The following is a 19,682-nucleotide window of genomic DNA, read 5'->3' as shown; positions in this document are numbered from 1 at the left end:
ACCTCAGATTTTCCTCAGAGTGTGTGAAATTGCAGTCTACTTGGATGAGTGTTCAAATCCAAGTACTTTCAAGGGAGTAAAACTCAACCAAAGGAGGTAGAATCAAGTGTCAGCGTGGGGACATCTTTGCTTAATGGAACGCATTTAAACTCTTTATAGAAAAGAATCAAGTTGTATGTCCTGGGTTTGCAAAGCAGCATGATTATGGCGCTGCTAACATCACTTGTTTTGAGTCTTCTGTTCTGCAACTTCAAGTTTCGTTTTCAAGCAACGCATACATCAGTTTTAGCTTTGGACAAGTAGATTTGTAATGCATATAGTGATACGCCAGAATCAGTGGTACTAATGAGTGTAAAGGTGAAAAGCAGCAAATAAAGTATTTCTGGAGAAATGTGAGATTACAGAACCATTAATAAGCCGTGAAGCACTTTCATATCAATTCTTATCTTCTGAAATATCACCTTCAAGAAAATCTATTTATTTAACCAGGTGAGGATGTCTGCCTATAAGCATGAAGGAAATGCCTTGAGAGTTCATTTGTTGTATTTAGTTTGAAGTTCTTATATCCGGCAGAAATAATTATTTAGAGTAACATGTAACTGAGGATATTATAGCAGGAAATATATTATTTCTTAGCATTAAAATGCGACATCTTAAACAGCTATTTGTGGTGCTCAATATATCTATTTAATTTACCAAAGCTAATGGAATAGCATTCTTGTGTGTGATAATATTTGATTTCAAATATTTTGTAACAGTATTAACAGGGAGTGAAACTGGCCCAAAATTTCCACTGGCCACGAGGCCAGTAAAACAAAGTGGCTTGTGAAAATTTTGGCCAAATCAGGTACTATCCATGAGGGTGAAGAAAAAATCTCTCAACCTTTCCCTTTTTTATTGGGCTTCAAGTCCAGGGGTAGCTACGCAGACTAGCTGCTCGGTGGCCTAAAGCAGTATCTGTTACAGTTTGGCCATGCTGAGGAAAAGTCCTCCCGGGACAACAGACTTCTCCCCTCCTGTTGCACTGAAACTTGCACAATTCTTCAGCTCTTTCTTTGTAACATTGCCCTTCACAGCTGCAGGGGCCAGCAAAAGCCACCGCTGCTTCTGCCACGTGCATGGCTTCACTCGGCGTCCAAACCATTTGGCCACTAACATCAGCCACGCTGCCAGTGCAACCTAGGGAGAGAGCTGTATATAATACTTAAGCTCAGCTGGACTGACTTAAATTTACAATATTCTGACAAAATAAGCTCTACGTCACTTAACATTTTGAACCATTTTAAACTGGTACAAAACTGAACCTTTGTAAACTGAGCAGCATTTATAATGCTTCATATATAAAACCAATGCATATTTTTAAGATTTATTACATATCTATGTAGATATGCTTGCTGGAAAAGCTAGGTCTGTTGTAGACCAAATGCTACAAATTAAAGACTTGTGGCTTACCAGTTTCATTTCTATATTTTCTTGGAAAATGTTTCTAGCTAGAGTTTAAATATAAAATGTAAATACTGTACAGATATGTATTGATATAAGTATTACTTGGTGTACACAAGTGATTTGCATGACATACTCTGTATCAATCATTGTTAAAAATGTGATGTTCTGTGTAAATCCACTGCAATATTAATGTTTTCATTTATCATTAAGACCTGTTGCTTAAATCTGGAGACTTTCCTCAAAAATAAAGCGTGAAACTATATCGTATAGCTCCTCATTTACCAAGAAGGCATGGGAGGCAATTGCTGATTTTTCTTTTTTTTTTTTTTTTTTTTTTAAGATATTAAGGTTCAGTTTTATAGCATGTGGTTATAACTGCTCTTGTAAGTAAAAGGCCTCTTTTCCCTACCTTTAGGCACACTGATTTAAATTACCAGGTTTAAATTTTCAGAGAGAAAAACCAACTGCAAAATAGACTGTTTCAGTAAAGCATGCTACAACTCAGTGTTACTACATCAAGAGCTGGTTTCCCTTGAGAGCCACCCTAAATTAAGGAGGTATTTTGTCAGTTCCCTTCCATGAGTTTCAGTCAAGGGGGGGGGGGGGGGCAGGACTCAGATCTCTTCTCCTCAAGTAAATTAATTAGCCCTCCTCCCCCAGTTAGAAATGGCTACTGCTGCTGCAGTTGCCCAGCCTGCTCCAAGCTGTCACGAGCTGCCCTCCCTCCATTTACTGCTCATTAGTTAGTTCAGGCAGTTGTTCCTTCTGGAGCTCTTCTGGAGGTACAGCAGTCAACATTTGAACTCCTTTTATACATTTATGCTGGAGTTACTCATCAGACAGAAGACAATACACCAAATCTTGGAGCCAAAGAGGAAAAAAAAGCCAGATACAGGAAAGGTATGTGGTTTCTTTGTCACGTTACTTTATGTAACTTCACATAACTGTTGCCATAGGAACATTATGCAGGGTACACTTATGGTTTGGCTTATGGTGTTCTCCATGTACCAAAATATTACTTAAGTATTTAGTAAAACATTAACCTTGCACTTCTTTTTTTTCCCCCTTTTTTTTTTTAGTGTTGCACACAGTAAAAAGCTACTGCTGAGCTTCCAGCCTGTTGCCTGTTTTTGGAAGCTTTTAACTTCAAAGGAGAAAGCCTTCTGCATCCTTGTCTAGGCAGCTGAAGTCCCAAGTTACTTATCTTCTCTGGGTCACACCGACAGCATCTTCTCACCTACCACTGAAAGGAAGATCTGCTTTCTTGAGTATCAAACACACTCTGAAAGCTGTCAATTCACATGACATATTGCATGTTAAATAACTCAAGTAAAACTCAAGTAAAAATCCATTTGAACTTTGCTGTATTTATATACTATATAAATTTTACATGCTATATATTTACAGTGGGGCAAGTGCTTTTATCTTTAAAAAAACAAAGATCAAACTTTAGACATCTCTGAACAACACCGCTTGTATAAACCAGACAGATTATTCAGATGAACTGTATTTAATACAGGTTCCCCACTCATCTCCTGATGCAGGACCAGTGAATAATAAGTGCATCACAGTTTGATAGCATTTAATAATAAAAATAAAAATCACAGTATGAATTTGTCTGTAACGAGACACTTTAGAGAGACAAAAACGGACAACTGAGACTTAAGACAAGTGACAGTATATTAAGAAAATGTAATAAAAACATGGAAGAGTATACAAAGTCGAGAGATACATTCGGAACTGCATATTCATTGTTTCACAATGTTGAAAACCAGAAGATTTTCTTCAGATCTTGAATATAACTCAAATGTGAAGTAAATTAGTTTCTAGTGTCAGACATCACGGAAAAAAGATGCAGCTCTTGCAAAACTCTAGTTATTTGAGAGCTTGTGAAATTTTAAATAAGTCTTTAAATTAAATATACAGACTGTCAGTTGCAATTTTTATAATTCCTGGTCGCTCTTGCACCAGATGTCTAACTTGGAGTAACATTACATGAATAACATAAAGTCAACCTGAGTCTGTAATTAAGCAGCATTTGAGATGGTCTATTCCAGGGCATTATCTCACATCAGTGAGATATTTATGTGGTAATTTACAATGTTCAGCAGTTGTAAAAAGTCTCCACCCTTTTGGATTAGAAGTATATTTTTAAAAAAGAAAGTCTCAAGTTAAAAACTAAAAAAAAGTTCTTTCATGGTAAAATTCTGTACAGAAATGTTAAGCACCACTTATGACTGGATTTTGTCTTGATGGTAATTGTTTTGATAATAAATTTTAAGTTTTGATGGTCAGTGTCAGGTTTGGTGGTCAATGTCGGTAATGTCAGGTTTGGTGGTCAATGTTGGTAATGTCAGGTTTGATGGTCAATGTCGGTAATGTCAGGTTTGGTGGTCAATGTTGGTAATGTCAGGTTTGGTGGTCAATGTCGGTAATGTTGGGTTTGTCGGTAAGAAGTTGTTGGCTTTGATGGTAGGTTTAGTTTGAGTATGGAAGGCTTCCATCAGTAAGCTCCGCATCTGAAAGACAAAAGGAAGCAATGTCACTCCCTGTCGTGGCATTCAACATAAAACTGTCTCAGTGGTTTGATCTCTGAAAGAGAAGTCTCAAACCTGCACACAGCTCTGTCTGCCCTGCGAGTACAGCATCCAGCTGACTCGAGAAGGTGGCTTACAGCATCCAGCTGACTGGAGAAGGTGGCTTCCTCACGCTTAAAACTGACCGCATTTCCGTTCTGCGCTAAGACTGGGAACTTTACAGAGTATTAGGACAAAGCTACGTGCTTTAATAGCAAATGGTAGACCTTAGGCAAATTAAATTTAGTTGAAGTTTTGCCTAGACGGCGTCCTTGTTTTACTAACAATCTTGTCGTCAAACTGACCAAATCTTGCCCACAAAAACAGGAGCCTTCAGAAACTTGCTGGAGAGAACATGAAGGAATGTAGGAAATGAACATCTTTAAAGCTGCGCCTTCTCCCATCCTATCCGGATTTTTCTTAAATCACAAGTTATCACTAGCCATTCTCATCCTTATTCATTTATTCAAAGTAACATGAGTCCCGGTGAAAAGGCACAACCTAACAATTCCTTCCCGGTTGTTCCTAGCCTGTCCCTAGGTTGTTTGAGAGGTTCAGTGCTCTCTAAAAACACACTGCTGAAGTGGCCTTTTTTGAGATTAGATTCCATCATTCAGAAAATCCCACCTGAGACCCATTTTTTTAAAAAAAAAAAGTTTGCCCTTCCACATGATGAAGCTAATTAACATCCATGGATGTGATGAAATACTAAAATCCTCAAGCCTTAAAAAAATTGCTTTTCACAGCCCTCATATCCCACTTGCGTTGCAAGCAGCATATCAAAGTGGGGTACTGGCGTCATATTTATCACTGAGTATCTCTTTCACCTACATAGCCCGGTAATCTTAATGCCCCCGACTCATACAACGAGATGCAAAATGTTTACTTTCTTACTATACTTTTGGCTGGTTTAGAAAAAAACAAGTTTGCCATCTGCTGGCCAAAGAATTCCCTAAAGCCAAACGAGTATTAGAGCAGACGCATTTTGTTCTGTTCGGTTCCTGATTTATGAGCTAGAACAGAGACACTTTTAGTGCAGTAAGAATTATTTTGACATTAGTATCATAAAAAAGTCTATTATTTGGAAGACCTCAATTCAGTCCTCCTTAAATTTGCCTTGTTAAAGAGATAAATATAATATTGAATTTTACAAGAAGAATGTGTGAACAATCAGCTTTCCCTCCATACTATATTTTCAGAATAAAACTTTTGGTTGTCTATGTCCTAAAATACAATCGTCTTTTTTCCACAAATGCACTTCCTCTTTGCCGTAAGCTAACTTCTCAGTGCAAGAATCTACTGACTGTGGCAATTTACCTCAATGTGGAAACAACAAGGAGTTTTTGAAAATTAAAATCTCTTCCAAGATTAAACTTCTCCAAATTGTGAAATGCATTCAGCTGTAATGCAAGTGTTTTCTATGCCAGAATGACATTTTCAACACTGGGCTATTAATGAACAGGATCGTCACTGACTATTAACCCAGTTCTTAAGTTGTGGGTAGGTATAAAGCTGTCTTCTTCAGGGAGTACTTCAGTTATCTATAAGAGTAAAATAGATGGTTCGGGTTGTTTGTTTATTAAAATATCTGAGTAACTGGGACTGGCTTTATGTCAGATAATGGGCATTTACGGAGGTTTTATTTTTATAATAAACACTTCTGTTCAGAAAAAAGTCATGGGAAATGTTGTCAAATTTGATTTTAGATGTTGAATTTGTTGCAGTGTGCAATCTTCTTCATTGCATAATTCTAGAGCTAATTAATTTAAACCATATTATCTACTGAGAGCCAAAGTCAGGACTCCAACAAGCAACAGCAGACAGTTGAGTGTAAATTCAGTCAGGCACTGAAGTTTGTATTTAGGTTGGTGGTTTTTTTTTTTTTTAATAAGAAGCACCAAACCCTCTTTTTTTAATATTAAGAATTGGGAAAGAGCTGTTTCATCAGCCCACTTCTGTTAGTATAGGCTTAAAAATACAGAGAAGAAAAGCACAAGTAAATAAAACAATAGCAGGAATTTAACATACTCTCCAGGTGTTAAATTGCAAAGTGTCCTCTGGAGGGTTAACAACTGTGAATTCAGTGTGCTTAGGAGAAGGCAGACCTATATCTGAAACAACAATATTTCAGTATTATCACCAACTTATGTTACTCTGAATAAGCAGTCAGCATGGTTTCTGTGTTATGAAAGAGCTAAACATAGTATTTTATTGAAATTGATTATTCTGGCAGTCTTTTTTAGGAAGATGGTGTTTCACTACAGTATTACTAGCCTGGAAATCTCATGTCATCATCCTCCATCTTGACTACTGAACCTCCTGTCTACCTACTAGATTCTTTTTCAAGACATAGCTGCCCAAGCTTTATTTTTCCTAGTTAGTTGGACAGAGTTTAATAAGGCATCTTGCATTTCTCCCACTTGTTCACCACTTAACCATCAGATCAAATTAAAATTACTTGCCCTTCAACCCCTTTGCAGTTTTATTTCAGACTTTCTTTCCTAGCAGTCATTTAAAAATGGGGAAAAAAAGAAGAAAAGCCTATCAAGTTTTTTTTTATATTAATGTAGCCTGTTTAGAAGCCATGATATAAAGCAGAGATTTTATCACACAAGCATTTAAAGATTATTTTACATAATAGTGTCTATGCGAATAAAAAGGAGTCCTGCAAACATCCTGTGGCCCCTTACCTTTAACATACTCATTGGATGTGACGGAGCTGTACTTCTTGCTTTCACCTGCACCAGAAGGCTTCTCTTCCTTGTAGGGTTGTTTACTGCCCAGGTTTCTGTATTGCTGACATAAATAGCCACCCAGAGGACGGGATTCTTCCTTCTCCTGTGTTTTCTTTTGGAAATGAGGATGTAAGTGTTCCAAGCAGCCTTTCATTTTTCTGATGTGTTTCTTCTTTTTCTTCTTTTTCTTATGCTTGCGATTGTCATTTTCAAAGCGGAGCACAGTGAAATCCAAATCATAAAGTCTGAAGGAAACATGCAAGTTAAAAATAGAACAAAAGATGTGGCACTTGATGCATATATGAAGCGTTATTTATTTTATCACAGGTGATGACTTGCAGCGTGTCAGCTGTTTTGTGGTAATTTCTGCACATCTAACTTACTTTAGATGCAGCAAACTTAAGCCCTCAGATTGAAGGACAATACGTCCTGGTTTGTACACAAATCATTAACAGTGGCTAGCTGTGAAATATGTGGAATTAAAAAAAAAAAAATTGTTGCAACCTAATCAAGAATGGTGTGCAGATGTGATTCTAACTACGTGGTCCAGATCTAGCGTTCTAACACAATTCAGCAATATCTTTCCTATCTTTGCTTGACCAACCTAATGACATGATCCCCAGCCAGATTATGCTATATAACTAACTTAGAAACAATGAAAAAAACAGCAGACATGAGAAACACCCAGAAAATAATTAGGAAAAAATTGCTGATTATGCTGGAATCCTTGCTTACTTGTAATCCTTCTCTCGATGTTTCTCTTTAGACTTTTTTTTCTTCTTGACCTTCTTATACTTTTTCACTCTTTGGTCACTTATCTTTCGGCATTTTTTCTCTATTTCGCTTCCGCTTCCACTTCCTTCTACATGTGTATATTTTCTTTTGCTATTTCTTAGTTTCTCTTTTTCATTTTCATGGGAAGAGTCCTCAAAATTGGCGTAAGCTGACATGGGTGGAAGAGCATGCCTTTCGCGAGAGTATTTTTCATGCTGATGAGGTACTGAATGATGATTCAAGCTTGCTCTATGGCTACTGAAATGATATACGTCTTCCTCTCTGGAGAGCGCACTGAGAGGCCACCTGCTTTTGCAGTGGTAATCTTTATGTGACCTGTTATACGCTTGACTCAATTTGTCACAGTCTTTATCGCCATGAGAGAACTTTCTCTCTCTGTCATCTCTTGTTCCATGAGAAGCATAGTAGTCACTGTAGTACCTGCATTTTTGCCATCGCCGTTGTTCATCTTGGTAATACCTCTCTCTGCTCCAGGTTCGCTCTCCCTTGGAATAATAATATCTGTTCCTGTCTTGTTCTCTACTTCGGGATCTGTAACGCGAATACTTTCCTGAGCTTTTGCCATTGTTTGGGCTGTTTCTGTCACTATGCAAAGATCTGTACTTGCTTTCGCTGCAATATTCCTGCTTATGGCGATTTGGCTTGTTTGTTTCCATGCTGCGAGAGCGCCTCCTCTTATAGGAATGATCGTCTGGTTTGCTTCTAGGTTGCTTGTCCTTGTCCTTCTCTTCGGTGTCCGAGTTTTCCCTCTTCTTTCGGTAGTGCTCTTTGTCAGTTTTTTTAGAGTCATATATTTTTTTCTTGTATTTTTTCCTATGTTTATCGTCTTCACTTTTTTCATTACTTAGTTCCTCGTTTTCTCTGGAAAACTGACTCTCCAAAACTTTATCCAGCTTAGTAATACAACAGTCATTAACAGGTGGTACTGCCACGTAGTTATTAGGAACGTCTTTTGTATCTTGGCATTTATCTGTAATGTCAAGAGATGTAAGTTTTTTAGAACTACATTCAATATCTGACTTTATAGCAGAAGTTTGCCCTAATTTGTCTTCCGCCTCAGGAGACCCTTTGCCATACAAAGCATTTTCTTTTGAAATGAGTTCAGACTCTTTTGATGTTCTTGGTTTGTCTTTAGACTCACATTGCCCAAAGATTTCATCTCCGGTGTCCAGCGATTTTTTTCTGACTTTATGCTGACCGTTCATACAGGGGTGTGCATTTTCAGCTTTTGTTATAATACTTTCAGTAGCTTCTTTGGTAGAAACGGTGGTTTCATAATCTGATGGACTGAAGAGATTCTCAACGTCACAGCTGAAGGTGGAAGCAACCTTCCTGGATTCTTCATAAGCAAATAGTGCTTCCTTCACTACAGTTTCCATAACAGCATCATTCTCGGAAGATTTTTGAGTTCCAGGGACACTGTGCAGAATAAAAACATGGTTTTCACTTGAAAAAGTCCATTTAAAAGATGAATGTTAGGAATAAAATCCCCTTAAGTATAAAAAAAATTGGTGGCTACTGGAAAACTCTGAAAGACATTCCTTTTAGAAACCTATTCTTACACCATCCTCAACTCCCAGAGGAGGTGTTTCTTTCCTCTTGATTCTGCAAGTTTTGCATAAAAAAACCCCACACCCAACACATCTGTCTCCCTCCACTTGCTGCTCTGAATCACATCAATAGCCAAACCCATTGTATTTGCTCTCCCCCCAACTAGAATAAAGTAAACACATGGATTTCCCTCTCTCTCCCAAATGGGAGAGCAGACAGTGGGAATTTACATTCACACATCCTAGGATGGGAAAAAAGGGAAAGAGGAATAGAAAAAGTATTCCAGGCAATGGAAAGAAAAAAAAAATGGAAAAACATTCTATGAAGAAACAAAAGTTTTCCAAGAGGCATCTCCCAGTATTTAATACCAGAATAATATATGCCCAGTGCTGATGTTTGTAACGCTAGACGCACAGTGTGGAATTCTCTGTACTGATTTAAATCTTTCTATTAAATAGTATTAGTAGGCAGGTAGAACAATTATAAACTTGTATGAAATCTTGTTTTAATCAGAGTGTATTCATTTTACCTTATTTCCTCTGACAAGCAGGGCAACTGGTTGTACGTGAGAGATTCCAAAATTATTTCTTGAGGAACTGGTGACAAAGCTATAGGCATCTACAATTAAAACATAGAAGTTAACAGACAGAAAAAATACTATCTGTAGTAGAAAACTACTGCTTGCAAAAGTTCTACATTAGATGTTCAACAAGATCACTTTGAGTTACATGCACTATCCCCATTTTACACATCACCCCACTCACCCCCCCATATATATGAAACTTTTGAAGTAGTATCTCAGCTGAACTTCTCTTAAGCTGACGTGTTCTTGGACATCAGCTCAGCTCTGCAAACTCTAATGGGATAATAGCACAAAGTGTTATGATGAAATTTTGTGCTGTGTGTTTTCTCGGCATTTCACTTGAATTAGGAATGTTATAATGCTCCTGAATACCAAACACATCATAGGTGAGAAATTCTAGATAGAACAAACAGAACTCACTGGTTCAAGCAATCCATTTGTTTTGGAAAAGAAAATCTCGGAAGGTTTAATGGATTGGACTTGGCGAGCGGTATCATCAAGTTTAAGTCCATTTTCTTTAGACTCGTTATCTAAACTAATAGCACCATTTAGTGAGTCATTTTTTGGCAGCTCATGCTGGGATCTTTCTTCTTCAGCATTCTGACAGGAAGAATGGGAATTCTGCAATGTACGGACCACCTTTCCAATCAAAATTCCATTAGAAGATATTATGTTGCAATTCCTTTTAAACAAGCCCTTCGACTCCTCAGATTTTCCTGAAGATTCCGCACCATAAGGGACTGCACTATCAGAGCTAAGTTTAGGATTTCCATTCACTGCTGGCTCAATAAAAATTTCATCAGGAACTTCCTGTTTGGAAACGCTAGTAGCAACTGACATTGTAGATGCATTTGAGGTAGACTCTGCTGCAGAAGAATTTGTAATTGTGGATGAAGGAACAGGCTTGCTAAGATCCTCATCCTCCGCAGCACTGCTAAGACAGCCAGGTTGCGACACAGTCTGACGTGCAGGCAATTTGTTATGAATACTGATAGTGATCTTCTGGTTTTTCGATGGATCAGTAATTGAAGGCCTGGTAATTGCCCAGTTTTGAACACAAGCTGCTGGCGGAGCTGAAGACGGCCTTTTTAGGGTGACACCAACGGTATTTGGATCCTCTTTTAGGGGTCCATTTCCATTTAAACGACTTGAATTCTGTATTTAAAAAGAAGAGATTGAAGATGGATATGTGCAAACACACAGCATTTGAAGCTTTAAAACATGAAATTTTCCTACTAAATATTTCTACAAATTGCCTCAACACCCAAGAAGAAAAACCACGCTGCTTCAAATACAAATGTTAAGTCCAGCAAGCGTGTTGAATTCCCGCTTTTGTTTTACTGCATATTGGTATCCAATGAGCATCATTTCTGAAACCCACCCAAACAACATTGACTAAAGCTATTCCCAAATATATTTATTTTCCCCTTTAAACATTCCCTGAAAACACTGGAATAATTGTTCTGGTACTCAGGAACAAGACAATTTGTTTTCACTGTCTCAGCTAAAGTGACACTGATAGGGGAGGGGGGAATCTTTTTTTTTTTTTTTTAATTATTTAAGCATTAATAGACTACTTAAATTGTCTCAAGACAGTGCTTTAGAAAGCTGAGTTGGAAATATAAAGTAATGAAGTAGCATGGCTGCACAATTTAGGATTAGTCACTGTTTGAATAATTCTGGCTGTAGCATGAGGGCTGTGAAGAAAACTGCAGTGTGAGAGGGAAAACAAAACTCAGATGCTAAAACAAAACAACAACAACAAAACCCCACACCAAAACCAAAAACCACTACCAGTTTGGTACCATTTTCTGCCCCCTTCAAATTACCTTAATCATATGAGGGGGAAGACGTGGTCCCATAAATCCAGCCTGTTTATTATTAGTCCCCCGCTGACCGAGGAATGAACGTGGGTAGGTTGGTGCTGGTAAATAAAAAGCACGGTCCCCAAGTGTCAAGTCATAGCGCCTTGGGAAAAGAGCAGGGATCTTAGTTTAGAGTTTTTCTTTCAGCCTATTCTTGCATTAAGCCCCATCCTATAATTTCATAGCAACAGCTTATATGACACAGAAGACAAACAGAAGACTTAACCAAGACAGCAAACTGACAATTAGATAATGGTCTTCCTACAATGACTACTCTTTTCAGAGCGATAACTCATCCTTACACCATCTATGGCCTTGATTTCTCTTTTCTAAATTAGCCAGCTACAGAGAGCAGATATATAGCAATATACACAAGTGCAGCAGTTTAAGGCCAAGCAATGAAAGATAATAAATGACATGGGGAATTTCAGGTTAGACAGAACTGAATTATACAAATAGTAATCTTTTCCTAGGACAGAAAGAAAAACACTTGAAAAGAAGAAAAATACCAGTAACAGGAAAGTAAATGTATTCTGAACGCATTTAGTATTTGTTACTACCTGATATAAAAAAGTACATAAGCTTGCTGATTGAGGACTGTTTTGATGTCGGAAAGTTCTACTGAGGCATCGTTCATGCGATACCAAAGTCCATTGCCGGCCTGCAAATAAAGACAACGATATCTTTAGATGAATTGCGTGTTTTCCAAATGACATCACAGATAGAACACTACAGAACAAAACATACCAAAACAAATCAAACAAAACATATAATGCAACCTTTTCCCCTAAAACCAGAGGTTATCAGTAACATTTTAATTTCTTTGTCAGCACAGATTTTACCCTGTTAGAAACCAAGCTGATATCTACCTTTATGAAGCACAGATAGTGTCCCGCGTTACAGTTGAAACCACTATGAACAAGAACCGCATATAAAGCGTAGATCAGTGGTTCTCCAATAGATTGTGACATATATGCTCGAAGATCCAAATACTCGGGGTATTTTACGTCCTAACACAGACCAAGAAGATTCAAAAATTATCCTGAAATACTTCATAGAATAGCCTGAGAAAAACACTTCTGAAAACACAGACTAGGATTATAGGAATATATTTTTTGTTTCATTTAAAAATACCTATTCTCATAAACAACACTTAATAATTTAAGTTGCAGAGAACCGTTTTCTACTGAATTAGCTCTTTTAAGAATAAGGTATATTTCTTATGGTCACACATGAACTGTATAGTTATTAAAAAAAAGAAAGAAGCAGCCACAGTTGTTATATCGACTTTTCTTAGACCATAGTTATTAGTCTATAGTTATTGCCTGCAAAGGTTAACAGTTTTTAAGTGAGTATTCATCTTTGGGAAATCTCCCATTCCAAGAAGATAAAGTTGCATTACAGCTGTAAATATACCTTGTTGATCTTTCCACCCGTAAAATTCGCAAATCTTTTCAGTGATATTGTAAGTACATTTGAAGAACGATGTATTGTGTATCTCTTTGATGCGGGAACCATCTTTTTACACCTTAAAAACAAGCACAGATAAACGTTTAACAGCGTATCCTTTCCCCTCCCCAAAGTCAAACAAGTTTTCATCTCTCACACATGCTTATGCTATTTGAATGATATTTACTTGCATAATATGTTTTTTCTTTTCATAAATCCATACACTGCATTTCAGGTTTGTTAATAGAGAGAAGATAGCAGGATATAAGAGGACAGCTCTACAGAACAAAGAATAAAGGATTTAGAACATTATCTTTTGATAGCCAAACAAATGTCTGAACATGTATCTTTGTTATGCCAAAAAGGTAAGGCTTCCCAACAACTTGGTGCAAAGCAGGACCAGTAATCTCTCACTAGGGCTCATCACCAGAATGTAAGGCAAGGTACCATTTCTTCTTATGCCAAAGTGGCTATTTTGAACATGTGTCCTGGATACATTCTTTCAGCTTTCTGCTGGAATGCAAATTTAAAAGTGGAACAAGAGAGTCTTGGTCCTCAGGACTAGAAACTGCAAATAATTTCCAAAATGAATCATATACCAACGTAAAAAAATACAATGGAAGGAAACAGTCATTCTGCAGGAGGGAGACATTGGACATTGGAGTAAGTCCTCATGTAGTGAAGTTGCCTGGAACGACACTGAAACCATCTGCAGTCCTTTGAAACAAAATTGTTAATTGTAAGTTTGTTGCATTGCTCACTCAAAGGTAGGAAGTACACAGTAAGCCCTGAAATTCAATCACTAGCACAGAGAAAGACTGCAACATACCAGTTAACCTCATCAAGAAAAATACTGTTGATAGTTAACAAATACAAAGAATTAAATAGTCTCTTTTCAAATTCTGATGTCAAAATACAAGGCAGAGAATTCCAAACTGATGGAGGAATGCCTATGAACAAAAAAAGAAACCCACACAGTATAATGCGGGGGCGGGGGGAGAAAGAGGTGTTTTATAAAATTCTGTGAAACTTTTAATTAGATACAAAGTTTTGAGGCAGTAATCTTTATTAGAAAAATTCGTGAAAACATCAATTAGGAAAAACTTAAAAGTAATAGAACAGTTTACCAGCAATGGAAAAGATACCGTATATACGCCAAACCTTTCTTTTTAAACTCACAAAAAGACTGAAACTTCTGGTTTTATGTACGACTAAACTGATCACACTCCACATTAATGAAGGATCATGCAATTCAGATGTGAGGTGCTTATTACAGTTATCTTACTCTTCCTCAGCCATAATCTGTAAACTGTGAGAATTCTTCATACATTACATGTTGCTTGTTAGGATCCACAGACTAAAATGAACCTGGGATTAAGTTGTTGTAATAGCCTGTTGGATGCTCTTTATTCAACATCTGCATTCAAATGTGCTAATTAACTTATAACTTTCCAACAACAAAAAGCAGGTATTGCATTTTTCATTTAGAAGGATCAGACGGGAATGTTACAGAACCAAGCGTGGCAGTCTTTGCTTTTCCGAGTTTATGTTTGAATAACAACCTGTTTTGCCAAAATACCTTATACAAATGTTCCATGCCCTTACATATGTAGAAACATTTTACATATTGATCAGCACACAGGACATTGTAACTCCATATGCTTTCACTAAGCACAAGTTAGGTTTAGGGTGGCTGATTTCAGACAACAGTAGTCCACAGGTTTTACAACTCAAAAACTGTGCAAGACATTGTTCAATGAGCCAGTAGAGGTTGCTATGTTAATTATCAGAGTCTGTTCACATTCACTGAGACCCAATCTCACTTTGTTTCACAGTGAATACTAGGACGTTCAGGAAGCTGCTGTTGCCTCCCACCCCAAATCATTGTCCATAGCTCCGCGCTTCAACTCACCACTACTTATCAGACATGCCTTTTAACTTCTGGCCATGTGAATAATTTCAGTGTGCAACTTCACACTTAGGAAGGCTGACAAGCCCCAGCGTCAACAATACGAGGAATAAAAGTCTAATGTGAGCTAATGGCCACAATTCTTACAATATATTTCCAAATATTCAAACAGAAACATAAAAATTACTCTCCTAGAAACCAATGTATTATTTTCCCAGTTTTGAATTATTTCAGTGTATTAGTCGTGTAAACAAAAATAAATGAAAGAACAACAGAGTGCTGTGTCTCATTATCTTATTCCTAAGTGAAGTCAAAAGATAACTTATGCTCCAAGTCATGCAATACATTAAGGACTTATCTTGTATTAAGATGTAATTAAGTAATAATCTTACTTGCTACACTTATAGCTATTTTCACCGTCCAGTTGTTCCGGTTTCACAAATTGTTCTAGAGCTCTGGTGACAGATGTAACGGCCTGGATGAGTAAGAAAGTAGAGCACTAAGTCACTGGAAATGCAAAAGTTCGAACACTTACTAGTAGTTCATGAGAGAACCTCGCTAGTTCATACTTAAGTGACCTGTGAACCAGCAAACACTCTGAAGGAGGCGGCAAACAGAGTACACTGAGCATTTACCTCATTTGAAAGTTATTCTACTTCAAAATAAATAAATTTTGCAGTATCACAGACAGCATATGTGGTATGCTTTGGCATCAATAATGAGAACAATCAAACCCATCAGTCTAATAATAGATGCATACTGAAGTAGACTAATCGAGAAGTAAGACAGTATCATTGTTTGTATAGATACAATTATTATTTTTCCAGCTTAAATCCAATGCAAACATGAAGACCATTTACATGGCTTCCACAGAAGAACAAAGTCCAATCCACTCCCATCCACCACCAAGCTCTTTTGTTTTAACACTCTATGTTTTTAAGTAAAATGAGTTTATTTTAGAAAGCTCCACAAGTCTTTACACATCTCAACCCATATTCACAAAACATCGTACCTTTATATCCAAAGTAATGTCGAGGAATGGCTCATATGTATCCGAAACTGCTTTGCAGTTCAAGCACTTTACTGGAATCAAAATAAAAATGCTTAACAACATGTGAAGGAGACTAACTGTGCAAATTTAAATTATTAATACATGTTACTTTAGTCAAACTACAAACTCCTTTACTACAGACAGACAAAAAGACACAGACCAGTTTGAAGGACAGTAAGATTTTTAAAAAGTACCTCGGGATCTTAGATATCCTCCAAATATTTGATAAATAAGTGTGGTGGCTTGAGAAGATCTGTCCAATCTGGAAATAAATTATAATCAGACCTCAGATTTAAGGTACAGAGTTAACTCTTCAAACAGTTTTTCTTTTTATGAAAACCAAGGACACAGATTTTAATTTATGATAGTAAATAAAGGAATAAGAGGGGCTAGAGAACATTTAAAAGTTAATTTGTTTATGCTTACTTGGTGCTTCCATTTAAGCAAGCTTTCTGCAAAGCATCAACAGTGAAGCATAAGAATTCGTGTGCATCCTCTTGACTGCCAAAATGGAAATGTTTTCCTATTCCTAATAAATAAGAGGGTTATTACATTTATCTCATATAAAATGAAAGAAAACTTGTATTTCTAAAACACCTTTTCTTTAAAGTATCAAAATAATTTATATGCATCAAAATTATGTGAAAAATTAAAAAAATTATTAAAAAAACCCATCTGAAATTACTTACTTTTAAGGCCATTGATAACAGATGTAGGTTTGATGGCATTATTAGAGCAACACAGGACCTGGTTAATGTGAGTTTCCATCGTGCACATCATACAGAAGCCTTCTTCATGACCTGAAAAGTGAAAGAAGAAAGCATCCCGGTCTAGTCAAATATACATTGCTACAAAAACACCCAACAAACCCTAAAAAAAAAAAAAAAAAAAGGAAAAACCTTTAAGTTATAGGTACAATGTTCACTCTCAATGCTACATTCTCTTCTCCTAAGGTGTCAATACCCCAACAGTTTTGTGACATTTTATTACGCAGAACAGTATAGAATAAAAATGTCAATTAAGTCTCTGTTAAAGTGCATTTTGTGCTGAGAAATCTAAGTAACCATTGCAATGTCATTTTTTTTGCAGGCTGACAGGAATGTGAACTCCACAGACTGCAGAATATATGAGGAAACAATATTGACATTGATGATACAGCACTAAGAGAGAATGTGTGTTATTTTCAGCACACTGCTCTTGGGTGAGCTACATGACACAGAGCTAAGAATCCTCTGGGAGAAAGGAAAGATTAAAGTAATGTATGTATTAGTATTTCTGCCCTCCTTTTTTCAACAGGATTCTTATGTGAAATAATTTTTATATATGGTAAGAAAACAGAGTTAAACTTCTAGGAATAAATTCTAAGGTACCAGACCAGAAAGCACACAGCTGCTTTTGTAAAAATACACATATATGGATATGAAAAGAGGCTCCTAGGCTTAAATAAAGTCAAGTATAAAAATGAAATTTAAAGAACACAAATTCAAGGGTTTAAAAAATACAAAATTCTATTTAGAATAAAATCAGTCTAAATTTTAATACAGTCCCACACAATTTTCTATTTGAGTTCATAAGAGATTAGCTCGTAGTGCTTTCTAGGGTGTTTTTTTTTTTTTTTAATGGGTCATCAGTGAACATATCATTTATCACAGTATTAGTGCATTACAATATCTAGGCTGCAAAAACTAAGAATCTACAACCCCAACATCCTAAATTTTATCACCTTTCTACCAGCAGGAAACCCAAATGCCAAATGTTCATCAAATGCCTTACTTTAATGCACTTCAAAAAAAGATCATTTCTTGATTCATGTGAATAATGAAGTTTTACCGTCGTACATTAAATGAACAAATGCACTTTATATGCCATTCTGAGCTTCCTGTTAATATAATCATAGAACCATTTAGGTTGGAAAAGATGTCTAGGATCATGTTCAAAGCCAGCTTCTACACATAAAATAGGACAACTAAGAGTTTTCTTTACAGAATCACTGTTGTTCTTTCACCTTCGGAGCTGTCCAACAGATTTATAATAAAGTACTCACATGACTGGGTGTGTTCAAGAGAAAGCATGTAATTGGCGAGAGGAGGAGTGTAGGTCAAACACTGTAGAGTAGAATTAAGGAAACATGTGTTGCCGAGATTCTGCAGTCCAACTCCAACGCTTTGTGTTTGCTGCCAATCCATACAAATTTTCTCAGGTGGAAAAAGAATCCTTTGTGGAGGGGCAATTCCATCATTAACAACTGCAAGAAAATTATATTTTAAAAGAGATATATTGTTTTTGTTTTAAAAAGGATATTTCAAAAGTAGCATTCTGCCAGAAGAACGAGCTATACTCCAAAACACAAAAACATACGACACACAGCTTCAACACTGCCACTCGAATTTGCTGGTCAACACGCTTGTTTTGGACAATAGTTTATTCATCTGTTTTAATTCTTCTAATGCAAGGCAAACTACCACCCTGATTTTAGTAACTTTCGCCATGTTTCTTTCTATCTATAGTCTTTAATTCTGATTATTAATTCAATTGTTTTTTTTCCTTACTGTAACTTAAACGACAAATGTACACTTGTAATTATATGGTAATAAATATAAGAACTAAGACAGAAAAATAAACAAGTAACTAGCACAGAAGGTAACCCTATAGACATCAGATCTCTTCTGGAGCAGCGTTAGCATTCAAAGACTTGTGAATAATGGAAGCCATGAATAGCAATGGTAAAATGTACTTTTCTCTGCATAACAGAAAAGACCTGAATAAGTCTATGTATTGTAAAAAGCTCCCCATAATTGACTGTAAATAGATCAAAACTAAGTTACAAATAGATTGTAAATAGATAAAACGAAGTTTTGCAACACCAGTCACTTCAGTTGCCTTAGGGGATTCACAAAATCGAAGCCTACCACTGAAGTCTTTATTTGTTGTAGTCCCATTTTATAGCAGTACAACAAATAAGAACTGCATTTTCTACTTTTGTTTTGGTTTTAAGAAAAATGGGGGAGGACAACAGACACACTTACCTAGATCTCTTTGGGCAAAAGGCTTAGATTTCTGGGATGATCTACAATAAATAGCACCTCCAGGTCCTTTGTCCACAGAGACTTTGTTTGGGTCTTCTGCAGGTGGTATCCGGCCCAAATTTGCGGTGCGTGACGTCATTTTTTTAGTACGGGGTTTCTTAGATTTGTCAGACCGCCTTGATGATGACTTTTTAGATTTTGAAGATTTTGGCTTGTTAACTATGGTCATTGTTCATATCTGTAACAGAGGCAAAAGTCCTGGTTGACAGAAGAACGATAAGAAGCATTCCAGAAAAAAAAAGAATAGGAGAAATCCTGTCACTTAGTCTCAAAGAAATAACTTGAAGAACTAAACAGCTGATACGAACAATTAAAAAAAAAAAATCAAATCAAAAGAAAACAAAACCCCCAAACTAAACACACAAAGCAGAACTTCCCATCAAAACTGTATCAATATTACTTTTAACTTCTGCAGAGCTGGTGACCGATGACATTTCTTACACTTTCATAGGATTTTAATCCATTACAGTTATGAAGACCTTTTTTTTTAAAAAAAAAGGAGCTGTGAGCAGTGGCACATTCAAGTGCTGGCCTGTTGAGATCCAGGAGGATCCATGTTTGGCCCATCTTTTCACTCCTGGGAACCACACAGCTCTGGAGCCACAGAGGATGGGATATAGTTCTGAGAAATCTTGG

General features: G+C 36.7%; 1 protein-coding gene across 1 annotated transcript; it reads right to left on the bottom strand.

The window, feature by feature from the left end:
* Positions 1-3,924: 3,924 nt before the first annotated feature.
* On the bottom strand, positions 3,925-19,215 carry USP42 (ubiquitin specific peptidase 42). Its single transcript, XM_009493005.2, has 16 exons — positions 18,987-19,215; positions 18,005-18,205; positions 16,650-16,760; positions 16,387-16,489; positions 16,155-16,222; positions 15,922-15,992; positions 15,302-15,384; positions 12,968-13,079; positions 12,421-12,561; positions 12,112-12,212; positions 11,516-11,654; positions 10,107-10,841; positions 9,633-9,721; positions 7,493-8,971; positions 6,713-7,002; positions 3,925-3,965 (listed from the first exon to the last, which is right to left on the bottom strand). Exons 1-16 carry the CDS (start codon positions 19,213-19,215, stop codon positions 3,925-3,927), a joined length of 3,993 nt encoding a protein of 1,330 aa, XP_009491280.1.
* Positions 19,216-19,682: the final 467 nt, after the last annotated feature.

This window comes from Pelecanus crispus, chromosome 11, assembly GCF_030463565.1.
Source record: "Pelecanus crispus isolate bPelCri1 chromosome 11, bPelCri1.pri, whole genome shotgun sequence".
Lineage (NCBI taxonomy): Eukaryota > Metazoa > Chordata > Aves > Pelecaniformes > Pelecanidae > Pelecanus > Pelecanus crispus.
This window is presented reverse-complemented; position numbering and strand designations above follow the sequence as displayed.

What these genes read in the sequence shown, in the direction of transcription:
- USP42 (XM_009493005.2), bottom strand. Translation starts at nt 19,215, where the DNA reads ATGACCATAGTTAACAAGCCAAAATCTTCAAAATCTAAAAAGTCATCA. An exon ending in TCTTGAACACACCCAGTCAT is followed by an intron (nt 16,761 to 18,004) that starts GTGAGTACTTTA and finishes TTCACTTTTCAG; the next exon opens with GTCATGAAGAAGGCTTCTGT. An exon ending in CATCGAGAGAAGGATTACAA is followed by an intron (nt 7,003 to 7,492) that starts GTAAGCAAGGAT and finishes TGTTTCCTTCAG; the next exon opens with ACTTTATGATTTGGATTTCA.